The sequence below is a fragment of the Salvelinus namaycush genome, chromosome 26 (genome assembly GCF_016432855.1).
Source record: "Salvelinus namaycush isolate Seneca chromosome 26, SaNama_1.0, whole genome shotgun sequence".
NCBI classification, from domain to species: domain Eukaryota; kingdom Metazoa; phylum Chordata; class Actinopteri; order Salmoniformes; family Salmonidae; genus Salvelinus; species Salvelinus namaycush.
In genome coordinates, this window is record NC_052332.1 from 11908334 (window position 1) to 11923032 (window position 14699).

The 14699-nt window shown below is 45.3% G+C and overlaps 1 protein-coding gene across 1 annotated transcript in view; it reads left to right on the forward strand.

Moving 5' to 3' along the window:
• Nucleotides 1-13191, forward strand: part of LOC120020959 (AP-3 complex subunit beta-1-like) — a 56599-nt gene extending 43408 nt beyond the window's left edge. Inside the window, exon 27 of the mRNA XM_038964625.1 lies at nucleotides 12295-13191. Coding sequence (XP_038820553.1) covers nucleotides 12295-12448 — 154 coding nt within the window. The 3' untranslated portion in view covers nucleotides 12449-13191. The remainder of the gene's footprint in view (nucleotides 1-12294) is intronic.
• The last annotated feature ends 1508 nt before the right edge of the window (nucleotides 13192-14699 follow it).

The window sequence follows — 14699 nt, forward strand, 5'->3', positions numbered from 1 at the left end:
ATTTCCCCAAGAACACAGTGGCCTCCATCATTCTTAAATGGAAGAAGTTTGGAACCACCATAACAGAGCTGGCCGCCCGGCTAAACTGAGCAAGTTGGGAGACTAGTCGGGATTGAGGGAAAGCTGACCGGAGCAAAGTACAGAGAGATCCTTGATGAAAAGTCTCAATGTCCTTGAGTGGCTCAGCCAGAGCCCAGACTTGAACCCGATAATGACCATCGTTATGTTTGGAGGAAAAAGGGAGGCTTCTAGGCCGAAGAACACTATCCCAACCATGAAGCACGTGGGTGGCAGCATCATGTTGTGGGGGTGCTTTGCTGCAGGAGGTACTGGTGCACTTCACAAAATAGATGGCGTCATGAGGAGGAAAATGATGTGGATATATTGAAGCAACTTCTCAAGACATCAGTCAGGAAGTTAAAGCTTGGTTGCAAATGGGTCTTCCAAATGGACAATGACCCCAAGCATACTTCCAAAGTTGTGGCAAAATGACTTAAGGACAACAAAGACAAGGTATTGGAGTGGCCATCATAAAACCCTGACCTCAATCCTATAGACAATTTGTGGGCAGAACTGAAAAAGCATGTGCGAGCAAGGAGACCTACAAACCTGACTCAATTACACCAGCTCTGTCAGGAGGAATGGGCCAAGATTCACCCAACTTTGTGGGGAGCTTGTTGGAAGGCTACCCAAAACATTTGACCCAAGTTAAACAATTTAAAGGCAATGCTACCAAATACTAATTGAGTGTATGTAAACTTCTGACCCACTGGGAATGTGATAGAAATAAAATCTGAAGTAAATCATTCTCTCTACTATTATTCTGACATTTCTTTTTTTTTCTTTTTTTTTAACCCCCTTTTCTCCCCAATTTTCGTGGTATCCAATCGCTAGTAATTACTATCTTGTCTCATCGCTACAACTCCCGTACGGGCTCGGGAGAGACGAAGGTCGAAAGCCATGCGTCCTCCGAAGCACAACCCAACCAAGCCGCACTGCTTCTTAACACCGCGCGCCTCCAACCCGGAAGCCAGCCGCACCAATGTGTCGGAGGAAACACCGTGCACCTGGCCCCCTTGGTTAGCGCGCACTGCGCCCGGCCCGCCACAGGAGTCGCTGGAGCGCGATGAGACAAGGATATCCCTACCGGCCAAACCCTCCCTAACCCGGACGACGCTAGGCCAATTGTGCGTCGCCCCACGGACCTCCCGGTCGCGGCCGGCTGCGACAGAGCCTGGGCGCGAACCCAGAGACTCTGGTGGCGCAGCTAGTGCTGTGATGCAGTGCCCTAGACCACTGCGCCACCCTGGAGGCCCTATTCTGACATTTCACATTCTTAAAATAAAGTGGTGATCCTAACTGACCTGAGACAGGGACATTTTACCAGGATTAAATGTCAGGGATTGTGAAAAACTGAGTTTAAATGTATTTAGTTAAGGTGTATGTAAACTTCCGACTTCAACTGTATATAGGGCAGCAGCTTCTAATGTGCTAGTGATGGCTGTTTAACAGTCTGATGGCCTTGAGATAGAAGCTGTTTTTCAGTCTCTCGGTCCCAGCTTTGATGCACCTGCACTGACATCGTCTTCTGGATGATAGCGGGGTGAACAGGCAGTGCCTCGGGTGGTTCTTGTTCTAGATTATCTTTTCGGCATTCCTGTGACATCGGGTGCTGTCGGTATCTTGGAGGGCAGATAGTTTGCCCCCGGTGATGCGTTGGGTAGTCCACACCACCCTCTGGAGAGCCCTGCGGTTTTGGGCGGTGCAGTTGCCGTACCAGGTGGTGATACAGCCCGACGGGATGCTCTCAATTGTGCATCTGTAAAAGTTTGAGGGTTTTAGGTGCCAAGACAAATATATTCAGCCTTCTGAGGTTGAAGAGGCGCTGTTGCGCGTTCTTCACCACACTGTGTGTGTGTGGGTGGACCATTTTAGTTTGTCAGTGATGTGTACGCCGAGGAACTTGAAGCTCTATCGGTAAGTCTCTGTTGTGCAGCGCACATGAGATGATGAAGTTACACTTGTATGCAAGTCACTACTAAATATTTGCCATCAGATATCTTCTGGCTTTCTGCCAGAAGTCAAAGAGCTCTGGTTAGGTTGTCATTTTTTCCCCTGTGCTTCCAACTAGTGTTTTATTTTCTCCTCTGTTCTCTGTGTACACATGCTGCCCTTCCTTCAGAAAAGCATGCATCACTAATTTGTTCATTTGCAGAATTTCTCTCGTTCACTTTTTCTTGTAAATGACCACACTCACCGAACATTTTATTTGGTAGCTACTAGCTATAACTTTATGAGCTGGATTTGCTTGTCTTTGCAAAATCTTTAGCTAACAGCGTCTGATTTTGCTATTCATTTGTGCTGATTTGGATAGCATTCTGTTAGAGTTCTAATGGGATTTCCTAGCGTTTTTAGCGCCCCCTTGTGTCCTATGCCGGTAATACCATAAATTCCTGTATGAGAGAAGGATGGAATGACAATATGAAAATCTGGATACCGCCAAAGCCTACCGAAGAGTCTCCCCTTCTGTGTCTGCAGAGCTGAAGGGGTCAGGTATATACTGTAAGGTTAGGTGGAGCCATCTACGGTTTCCTTCAGATCTGAAAATCCCAAATGGGTGGCGGTATCTCATAGGTGGGTCGAAGCTGCACAACTACTAGTGCTCAGACACAGACCCACAGACTAATGCTGACAAACGCACACAGTAGGAATGAGAGGGATCGATATGAGTGGATACAGACGCTGAGAGCTCATTGTGGAGGTCACTTTGCATTAATATTACTGTGATGGAGGTGACCTCCACTAGGACCCCCTCTCCACCTCTCCCCAGGGACAGGCTGCTCTGGCCTGGGCACCAGAACATCCATGCCTGGGGGTCAAGGTTCAGACTTAATGTAGAAATAATGATCTGAAAATGGTATCATGTGATACCATTTATATTGTGTGGTGCTATTAGCTAGAAAACTGTTACATTTGTTGTGGCTATTTGAATATTCTTTTGGGGTACTTTACTGCATATCTCAGGTTATCTTTGGTGTGTGTGTGTGTTACACACACACACACCTACCTCAGACATGTAGTCCCGTTAATCACCAGCAGGGTGCAGCCCTGTTGTAAGCGAGGAAACCTAACCACCGCTTCAACACAGCCCAATTGATTGCTGGAAAGGAGGCTGGCAATAAATCAAGCAGAAAAGCAAATGTAGAAAAAGCTGTTCTTGTTTATGTCTAAACAGGAGGCATAGAATAAATCTGCTCTATTTTTCACTCAGTTTGAAAGCAAATTTGATTGTATTTGTATGCTTTGGTTGGTTAGAGACCTTCATTTTTAAAAGTGCACCTTTGGAATTGTAAGCTATGTTTTCGCTTTGCTTCAATATAATCTATTCATATATCCAGTTTTGTTTCCATTTGGTGATGACTGATATACCAAGTTAAATACAAATAAACTTTTTGTCCTATTAGTCTTAAATGAATGAGGATGTTCAATATGTTATTCCATTATTTAAATAATCATAACTGTCATCGTTATTTGATTAGCACTTGTAATACCAACAATTTGCAGTCTAAAGAACTTTCATGGCGTAATAATATTTGTTTTATTATTCTGCGGCGTCTAATTTGTGTTGGGTTTGTGAACTTTATTGCTGAATGTGCAACCAAATAATAAATATAGCTGTGAGCTGCAATGAACGGGATTCACAGGATGACAAAGGAAAAAATATATCATTTGGATAACAAAGCAAGCACTATCATATAGGAACTATCTTCCTTAATGTGCAATCAGTGAAAGTGTTACCGTGTTTCTCTCAATACCACAAGGATGATGCAAGTTAAGTTTGGCCTGTAGGTTTGATGAAGCAGTTAATCATTCTTAAAGTATTGAGTTTATATACCAATTCTGGGGTAAATTTGACTAATGGTTTAGATTAAGATTTGTGAAATATTTTCAATGTTAGTGTATTGGTATACAGTGCATTCGGAAAATATTCAGACTCCTTACCGTTTTCCAAATTGTTACTTTACAGCCTTATTCTAAAATTGAGTAAAACATTTTTGCAAATGTATTAATAATCATTTAAAAAAATACTGAAATACCTTATTTACATAGGTATTCAGACCCTTCGCTATGAGACTTGAAATTGAGCTCAGGTGCATCCTGTTTCCGTTGATGACCTTTGATGTTTCTACAACTTGATTGTAGTCCACCTGTGGTAAATTCAATTGATTGGACATGATTTGGAAAGGCACACACCTGTCTATATAAGGTCCCAAAGTTGTCAGAGCAAAAACCAAGTAATGAGGTCGAAGGAATTATCTGTAGAGCTCCGAGACAAGATTGTGTCGGCACGGAGCTGGGGAAGGGTACCAAAACATTTCTGCAGCATTGAAGGTCCCCAAGAACATAGTGGCCTCCATCATTCTTAATTGGAAGCGGTTTGGAACCACAAAGACTCTTCCTAGAGCTGGCTGCCCGGACAAACTGAGAAATCGGGGGAGAAGGGCCTTGGTCAGGGAGGTGACCAAGAACCCGATGGTCACTCTGACAGGGCTCCAGAGTTCCTCTGTGGAGATGGTAGAACCTTCCAGAAGGACAACCATCTCTGGAGCACTCCAACAATCAGGCCTTTATGGTAGTGGCCAATCCGAAGCCACTCCTCAGTAAAAGGCACATGACGGCCCGCTTGAAGTTTGCCAAAAGGCACCAAAAGGACTCAGACCATGAGAAACAAGATTGGTCTGATGAAACCAAGATTGAACTCTTTGGCCTGAATGCCAAGCTTCACGTCTGGAGGAAACCTGGCACCAGGTTCAGTACGGTGAAGCATGATGGTGGCAGCATCATGCTGTGGGGATGTTTTTCAGTAGCAGGGACTGGGAAACTAATCAGGATTGAGGAAAAGCTGAATGGAGCAAAGTACAGAGAGATCCCAAAGATAGAGAACCCAAAATCTCAGACTGGATCGAAGGTTCACCTTCCAACAGAACATCGACCCTAAGCACACAGGCAAGACAACGCAGGAGTGGCATCGGGACAAGCCTCAATGTCCTTTAGTGGCCCAGCCAGAACCCGGACTTGAACCCGATTGAACATCTTTGGAGAGACCTGAAAAAAGCTGTGCAGCGACGCTCCCCATCCAACCTGACAGAGCTCGAGAGGATCTGCAGAGAAGAATGGGAGAAACTCTCCAAATACAGGTGTGCCAAGCTTGTAGAGTCATACCCAAGAAGACTCGAGGCTGCCAAAGGTGCTTCAACAAACTACTGAGTAAAGGGTCTGAATACTTACGTAAATGTTATCAGGTTTTTTATTTTAAATATTTAACATTTGCAAAAATGTCTAAACCTGTTTTTGCATTGTCATTATGAGGTATTGTGTGTAGATTGATTAGGGGGGGGGGTATTTAATCCATTTTAGAATAAGGCTGTAACAAAGTGGAAAAAGTGAAGGGGTCTGAATACTTTCCAAAGCCACTGTATTGCGGTCATCTTTGAATTATGGGACTTTAATAAAATAAACTCATTAGAGATCTACGTACCAAATATGATTTGTGAATTTAGAATTATTTTAACAGTTTTGTTCTTGTCTCCTTGTGCATTTGAGCGTGTCCGTCATGTAGTTACCTGTGTTACCGTGAATTGGGTAAGGTTTAGGAATTGTATTGATTGTGATGTGCAAATTGAAATACACAACAGGTAAGTGTATACACCACACCCTTTTAGTTAAGGCAATTGGGATTCTCCAGAATTTCTCAAGGCAATTTGTCCAGAGGCAACAAGGTGAGAATAGCACACATTATGGTTCATTTCTTAAAGGGTGTGACTATATTATGCCACTGGTGCCAATCCTAAGGTTGCGGAGACTTTTCTATTCGCACAGCTTCTAAGGACGTTTACATACCAAATTTCATGGCCCCATGTCCGTTGGTTCAGTTCTTATAGCCCTGGTGTGGTGTAGCGTGGCCGTTTTTAAAAAATGCGGCAACTAATGATTCTCAAGTTCTTTTAGAGGCTAATTCATTGAGTCTATATGCTAAATCTATAGGTACAGTGCGGCCATATTTGAATGCCGCATCAACATTTATCTAAACCATTTAAGGGATACTATGGGATTTTGGCAATGAGGATGGATACCATGTTATATGTCTATGCGTGCAGTTTGAAGGAAGTTGGTAACTAGCGCAATTGCTAACTAGCGCAATTGCTAACTAGTGTTAGCGCAATGACTGGAAGTCTATGGGTACACTATATAGACAAAAGTATGTGGACACCCCTTCAAATTAGTGGATTCGTTTATTTCAATCACACCCGTTGCTGACAGGTGTATAAAATTTTGCATACAGCCATGCGATCTCCATAGACAATTGGTAATAGAATGGCCGAACTGAAGAGCTCGGTGACTTTCAACGTGGCACCATCATAGGATCCCACCTTTCCAACAAGTCAGTTTGTCAAATTTCTGCTCTGCTAGAGCTGCCCCGGTCAACTGTAAGTGCCTGTATTGTGAAATGGAAACGTCTAGGAGCAACAACGGCTCAGCTGCGAAGTGGTAGGCCAGATAAGCTCCCAGAACGGGACCACAGAGTGCTGAAGCGTGTAGCGCGTTAAAAATCGTCTGTCCTCAGTTGCAACACTCACTACCAAGTTCCAAACTGCCTCTGGAAGTAAAATCGGCACAAGAACTGTTTGTCGGGAGCTTCATGAAATGGGTTTCCATGGGCAAGCAGCCGCACACAAGCCTAAGATCACCAGGCACAATGCCAAGCGTCGGCTGGAGTGGTGTAAAGCTCGACGCCATTGGAGCAGTGGAAACACGTTCTTTGGCGTGATTAATCATGCTTCACCATCTGATGGACAAATCTGGGTTTGGCGGATACCAGGATAACGCTACCTGCCCCAATACAAAGTGCCAACTATAAAGTTTGGTGGAGGAATAATGGTCTGGGGCTGTTTTTCATGGTTCGGGTTAGGCCCCTTAGTTCCAGTGAAGGGGAATCTTAACGCTACAGTGTACAATGACATTCTAAACGATTCTGTGCTTCCAACTTTGTGGCAACAGTTTGGGGAAGGCCCTTTCCTGTTTCAGCATGACAATGCCCCCGTGCACAAAGAGAGGTCCAAACAGTGTAGAAGAACTTGACTGGCCTGCGAAGAGCCCTGACCTCAACCCCATCAAACAACTTTGGAATGAGTTGGAATGCTGACTGTGAGCCAGGCCTAATCTTCCTACATCAGTGCCCAACCTCACTAATGCGCTTGTGGCTGAATGGAAGCAAGTCCCCGCAGAAATTTTCCAATAGCTAGTGGAAAGTCTTCCCAGAAGAGTGGATGCTATTATAGTGACAAAGGGGTGACCAACTTCATATTTACTGGAACCCTGACCTGTTCATCGGACGTGCTACCTTGTCCCTGACCTGCTGTTTTTGACTCTCTCTCTTTCGCTCCTCCTGTCTTGACCTCTGAATGACCCTGCTGGTCGTCATGAACTTTTAAACATCTTGAAGAACAATCTGGCCTTAATGGTCATGTGCTATCTCCACCCGGCACAGCCAGAAGAGGACTGACAACCCCTCAGAGCCTGGTTCCTCTCTAGGTTTCTGCCTTTCTAGGGAGTTTTTCCTAGCCACCGTGCTTCTACATCTGCATTGTTTGGGGTTTATGGCTGGGTTTCTGTATAGAACTTTGGCATCTGCTGATGTTAAAAGGGCTTATTAATACATTTGATTGAATGCCCATGATTTTGGAATGAGATGTTCAACAAGCAGGTGTCCCAATACTTTTGGTCATGTAGTGTATCTGCTAGCATGTCTATGGGCGTCTGCTAGCATGTCTATGGGCGTCTGCTAGCATGTCTATGGGCGTCTGCTAGCATGTCTATGGGCGTCTGCTAGCATGTCTATGGGCGTCTGCTAGCATGTCTACGGGCGTCTGCTAGCATGTCTACGGGCGTCTGCTAGCATGTCTACGGGCGTCTGCTAGCATGTCTACGGGCGTCTGCTAGCATGTCTACGGGCGTCTGCTAGCATGTCTACGGGCGTCTGCAGGCTAGCAGATACCCGTAGACGTCGTCATTGCGCTAATGCTAGTTCGCATCGGCTCGCGAAACCGCCTCGAACTTCCTTTTTTATACTAGACACAGAGAGATGGTATTCACAAGTTCATCTGACTCTGGGGAAGTAGATAAAGGGCCTCACTGCCAAAATCCCGAAGTATCCCTTTTAAAGACTGATGAAATGAGTCTCTAAATCCAAAATCTGAAGTGAATCTGACGTGCGGTTCACGAGGAGAAGGTTATTTTGAGCATCAGCGTTACAGATGCAAAGAATGAGTCGTTAATAGTTTCCTTGTCTTATGTCAATACCAAATTCGGTGTGGTTCATTATAGTGATTTCAAGTTGATAGGCCACTGGAGTGGATTAATTTACTGGACGTGTAAAAATTATATTTTTATTTGTCAGTAATTCAGCCATCTTTTGACCAATCCCTTAGCTTTTCTCAAACTAAGTTTAAGACAATTTTGCTGTCATTTTGGACCTATGGTTCATGAGAATAAGGATTTTTGTATATTTTAACATATGGCTAATATGCATCTGCAGGTATAGTGTGACCATCTTTGAATGTATTGAGTCAAAATACCAAATTTGGAGTGAATCTGACTTTCAGTCAATGAGAAATGTTTTATGATTATTTTAAGCATTAATGTTACATAGTCTAAACAGTGAATTGTTCATAGTTTCCTTCATTTTTTTAAAGGTATCATTGCCAAACTTATCATAATGTATTGATGACCTTAAAAAGTTTCAAGTTGATAGAACATTGTGGAGGGGATTTACAAAGGATTTCAATGGAAATGTGAAATCGGATTTCCTGGTTAATCAATACCTTAGCTTATCTCGAAGTTAAGAGACGTACCACGGGCCTACATACCAAATTTGTGTTATTTGGACTTATGGTTCATGAGACGTTTTTCCAAAGGTTTTCAAAAATGTCCAAGATCGACTTTCCTCCATCCTGGCAGACCTTATGGGTCCTTGAGGCAAGTTCGTTCAGCATGAGGAAAGACCCCTACATACAAAGTTTTAAGTCTAGGTCAAACGATGTGACGGATATGATGGTTTAAGTGCGGCTTGTTATAACAGCTCCCCCTGTAGGCCAATCGGTGCCATTCTTTTTGACCAAATTGCTTATGGCCTCTACTTTCTTTGTGGCATATTAGTTATTTGACCGTGTAAAGAAAATAAATTCCACAGAAAATAACAATAGGTATTCACAGCTTTGCTGTGAACCCCTGAAAACAGTGGTAGCAATGGTTATTTATGAACATAACCAATTACAATGTATGTGTGAGTACTCTCTCTCCCCAACCCCAGCTCTGCATTAGTTAACACATCTGTCCTTGTGAAGTGGACACTACTTTCTCTCCCTTTTCTTTTTCCTCATCTCCCTCCCTCCATCTAGTGGTGTGTCCATATGGGCCCGTGGTGTGGTCAGTCAGTGACCTTATTGGCAGTGTCCTGTGAAGTGTCCTGCTCTCTAATAACAGTAGGAGTCTGGCTGTAGCTGGTCTGATCTGACCACCCTGCTGAAGGACACTTGGTCTTGGACACTTGTCGGATCACGTGGCCAGTGAACCCCAGCTACGCTTAGTCAGGACAGAGTGTGGGGTGGCTGGGACCGCGTTAATGGTTTTAACCAGGGAGGGCCTAGTTTAGTCCACCAGGCAGCCGCGGTCTGTCTGACCACAGGATTAAGATAGGATATTTCTGTTTGACCACTAACTAACCAGTCAAAACACCATATGTTTTTTGGGGGGTTGAATATATCCACAAAATGCAAAGCGCTTTGAGCACTTGCAAGAGCTCTATATAAATCCAACCAGGCATAATTGTTAAGTATATCAGAGCCAGTTGGTTGTGGTGGGTGGCAGACTGAACCTTGTTCTTCCTGACCCAGCCTAAGGTTGAATGTAAAGGTGAAGCCCACTTAGTGTTTTGCAGGCGGAGGAGAATGGAGGGATGGAGGTGCAGGGGAGGCAGATGGCAACAGGGTGAGGCTCTTTCCACTGAGGAGAAACACAGATAATTGGAGAGTGATGCTTAGCGGCAGCCTGGCGATCGATGCCAATCTCCCCTCTAAGTCCAGGGGTTATGATTTTCTTTTCATACGCTGCAATTAATCCCGTGTTTAGACCCACACACGCCTGCCTGAAGAGAGCACGGGCATACCAATGACCTGGTTTAGACCACTATCACCCCCGCTGATCGCTCTCTCTGTGGTTGTGTGTGTAAGTAAAGAGTTGGGTCACGTCTGGTTTGTAAATGGATGCTCCTCGGGTCTCCACTGTGTGTGCCCCGTTATGATTTTTCTCCTCTAGTCGTGTGTGTGTGTGTGTGTGAAATCAGAACCAGGCAGCATCCTGCCCTGAGGCCTTCAGCACAGAACTAATGGATCAACTAATTGTCCACCACTACCAAACTGACCTGTACAGAGAACACACACACACACACAAACCAAACTCTCTTAGAAGTACACACCATCCAGTGACAAATCCAACACAGTCTTCCCTGGGCTGCAGTGTTCCAACCAGTGTCTCCAGAGAGAGAGAGAGAGAGCAGCCTCAAAGAGCAGCCTCGGGGCAGTGTTAGTGTTAATGATAGATTTATATCCTAAACCCATTAACAAAGCCACAGGGACCACACACCACACACACACACACCTCAGGCTGCTGGCATGGAAAGAGGCTAAAGCACAGAACACAGTGGCTAGGTAGGACTTTTAAAAACGCTCGTTTGTGCAATTACATGTGATGTCCTGTGATAAATAACACATTTGGCAAAATTACATATTGAGGCCTATACAACTGCTGAACTTACATCACACTTTTTGGCTAATACTTAATATTTAACAATAAGAGAAAAGAGTGGAGAGGGAGGGAGGGGACGAGGGCAAGAGGGGCAGGGGCAAGGGCAAGATGGGCGAGGGATTAGTGGTGTTTTCAGTGGAGTGTGTATCCTGTTGAAGTGGCTAATATTTTAATTAAGTCTGAGAGGACTGAGAGCTGCCTGATAAACTCCCTCTCTTCTGTTGATGGTAATTTAGCCACTCCCCAGAGGCACAGCCAGACACACTACTGTGTGCGTGTGTGCGTGCCACAGTGTGTGTTAATTGGTGGTCGTGCCGTTTATCTGTACCCGGAGACGATGACAGCTGGTGACCCCTGGTCCTGCCTACAGGCTCTGCTCCAGCTCGATCTGCTGTGAGGGGCTCCTCTCTCCTCTGCTCTTTACTGGAGTATTATCAGGCCTGAAGGAGGGTCTTTGTGGGCTGGTTGTCAGTCCTAAGAACGGTTATTTGTGAGGCCTAACCAGGGGCACGCAGGGGGTCTTTGTCCCAGGGATGTAGTGCTAAACGGAGGCAGATGGCTGGGTGGTGTCAGCCTGTCATCCACGTGGGGCTCCAGAGGACCAGAGGGAACAGGAGAGAGGGGGCTCAGCCCAGGCCTGTCACCCTAAATAGGGGCTGGGTCACCCCGGGTCAGGGCCCCTGCTTGGCTCTTGTTAGCACCCTCAATGGGCACCATGTGCACCCTATTTTGGTCCCCTGTCTGCGGGGCTGGTGTCCTAGGAAACTGGGCTGCTGAGAATTCTCCCAGGGGGAAGGAGGGGTGGGGGCTGTTCCTCAGGGGCCCACACCCTGGTCTCAGATTCCACACACTCTCACTGGGGGAAAAAGGGGTGAATGTGTTTGATTGACAGAATGGTGTGTCTCCTCCCTAATGGCTTTTTAGTTAGCTGGATAATAGACTGTCTCTCTCTCTCTCTCTCCTGTCTCTCTCTCTCTCTCTCTCTTCTCCCACTCACTCACACACCTTCTTACTAATGCTGTGTAATTGCAGGATTTGTCATGTTTTTTGGAATGTTTCTTAGTTGAGGATTTATGACGGGCTCGGTGTGCATAGGCAGCTGGCACCCACATTGATTTTGCATTTCATGCAGTTTAGTTATAGGTCAGCTATTCAGCCTTTACTTTGGTCTCTGAACTTGGAGTACTAGCCCCAGATTAAAGACTAAATGTGTGTTCAGTAATTCTCTCTTTCTTGTATCCAGTCAGTCATGTTACCCTGTATCTACTCATTCCTGTAACCACTTCTCATGTATTTAGTCTGTCCTGTTACCTGTTCTGTAACCCTCTCTCATATATCTATTTGGTCGTGCTGCCCTGTAACCCTTTATCCAGTCAGTCCTGTAATCCAGTCAGTGTTGTAACCCAGTCTCCGATCTCCTGTTCCCTGTAGGTTTGCTGGTAAGACGGCCAGTAGTGGAGCTGTGGTGCTGGTGACGGTAGAGCTGAGGGGGGAGTCTACAGCCCTGATCACCATCAACACAGAGAAGAGTGTCATGGGTCCCATGCTGCTCCGAGACCTGAAATGGGCCCTGGCCCAGGCCTAGAGCGCCCCTCCCTAGCCCCAGTACTCCAACACACCGAGAAAAATATCTCCAACTCATTCATCCAAATGTCTTTCTCTCTCCCGATCTTTCATTTTTCTTTCTCTCTTGCATTCTCTGTCACACAAATACCCACTTACATACATGCAGGCAAGGAGATCTCAGATCGTCTCCAGAAACGTTTTTTTTTTTATTGCTTCGAGAAAAGCACTCCTAGATTCCTTATAGCCTTATTTAAATACTGTTATTGGAATTTGAAACCTCCTGAAGCGTTTCAAGAGCCAAAAGCCAAGACGAATGAACTACCGTGATGCTATATAGTGTATGACATTGATATAAACAAGATAGTGCTTTTCTTTTTAGCTGAAGGTAGCCTAGCGTTTAGAGCGTTGGGCTACTAACCAAAAGGCCGCTGGTTGGAATACCCCAAGCCAACAAGGTGAAAAATATTTGATGTGCCCTTAACCCTAATTTGCTCCTAGGGCACCGTACTACTATGGCTGACCCTGTAAAACACATTTCACCCCACCTATCTGGTGTGACAATGTAAAAAATTCCACTATTACTGTGCCTCATCCATTCCAAACCCTTATATCGTTTCCAACGGAGCAACACCTGTGAAGTGCCTTTATAAATGAAGAAAGTTATGTTTTTTAGGTAACCAAAAATGTGTTCATCAATCATTGAGGTCTGTATCACTATTGGTGAAATGAACTGAATTTATTAAAAATGGTTAAGTGAACGAACAGTGGTTGTCTCTTGATGGCGGTGCGTGTGCTTTGGGTTGGTGTGTAGAGTTGTGGTGCAGTCTGTTCGTGTGTAGGGTTACTTTATAGTGGGTTGGGTTGCGGTGCATTGGAGTGCATTGTTACTGGCTGTGTCTTGGGATTGTGCAGCGGTGTGTCTGTGTGGGTTGGATTAGGATGCAGTGTTACTGTGTTACTGTGTCGTGGCTTTGTGTGCAGTGTCAAATCAAATTGTATTTGTCACATGCACCGAATACAACAGGTGTAGACTTTACCGTGAAATGCGTACTTACGAGCCCTTTCCCAACAATGCAGAGTTAAAAAGTACAATTTGCTAAATATAAAAAAAGAAATAGAAACACAATAAAATAACAGTAACGAGACTATAAACAAGAAGTACCAGTACCGAGCCAATGTGCAGGGGTACCAGGTAGTAACAAGACTATATACAAGAAGTACCGGTACCGAGCCCGTTCTTGGGGACAGGTTGAAAGTCTCAGTGAAGACACTTGCCAGCTGATCAACGCATGTTCTGAGTACGCATCCTGGTAATCTGTCTGAATGTTAACCTGTTTAAAGATCTTACATTGGCTACTGAGAGCGTGATCACACAGTCGTCCGGAACAGATGGTGCTCACATGCATGGTTCAATGTTGCTTGCTTTGAAGTGAGCATAGAAGGCATTTAGCTCCTCTGGTAGGCTTGCGTCACTGAGCAGCTTGCGGCTGGGTTTCCCTTAGTAATTCGTAGTAGTTTGCAAGCCCTGCCACATCCGACGGAGTGGATCTTAGTCCTGTATTGACGCTTTGCCTGTTTTGATGGTTCGCTGCAGAGTATCACGGGATTTCATAGAAGCGTTCGGATTAGCGTGACGCTCCTTTGAAAGCGGCAGCTCTAGCCTGTTGGGTCGGATTACGGTGCTGTGTGCATTTGTGGTTTGTTTCTGGCTGCGTTTTGGGTCCGAGTATAGTGTGTGTTGGGTTTGGGTGAGGTGTTGCTGAGTGTGTTGAGTATGGGCGAAGTGTGTGGTTTGCTTCTGGCCGTGTTTTCCGGCTCATAAGCGAGGTGTCTCCGAGGGCTGTAGAGAACACCTGTCAGATCATCTGTCAGCACTGCACCGCTAGCATCCACCACCTCTCCCTACGTACCCATTCCCCCTGCCAGCTGTTCCCAGCACAAACACACACCATGGCACATCATACACACACACCTCGACAGTAGATACACACACGACAGGCCGCATTCCCACCTCTACATACGTATACCCCGCTGCACGTACACACATATGCACTAAAATATAAACGGTACTAACACACACTAATGCAGTCTTCCCCTTGCACGGACAGGGTGCTGCTACTGTAGCTGGCAACTGTGGGAAAAAGGCTTGATCTTCCATTATGACGCAAGCCGTTAAGGCCTACTGCAGCCGTAACTTACAGCTCACACTGAGCTACAAACACACGCGCGTTGGCATATAAATCTGGAGCTTTTACACTCCCGGTATGGTG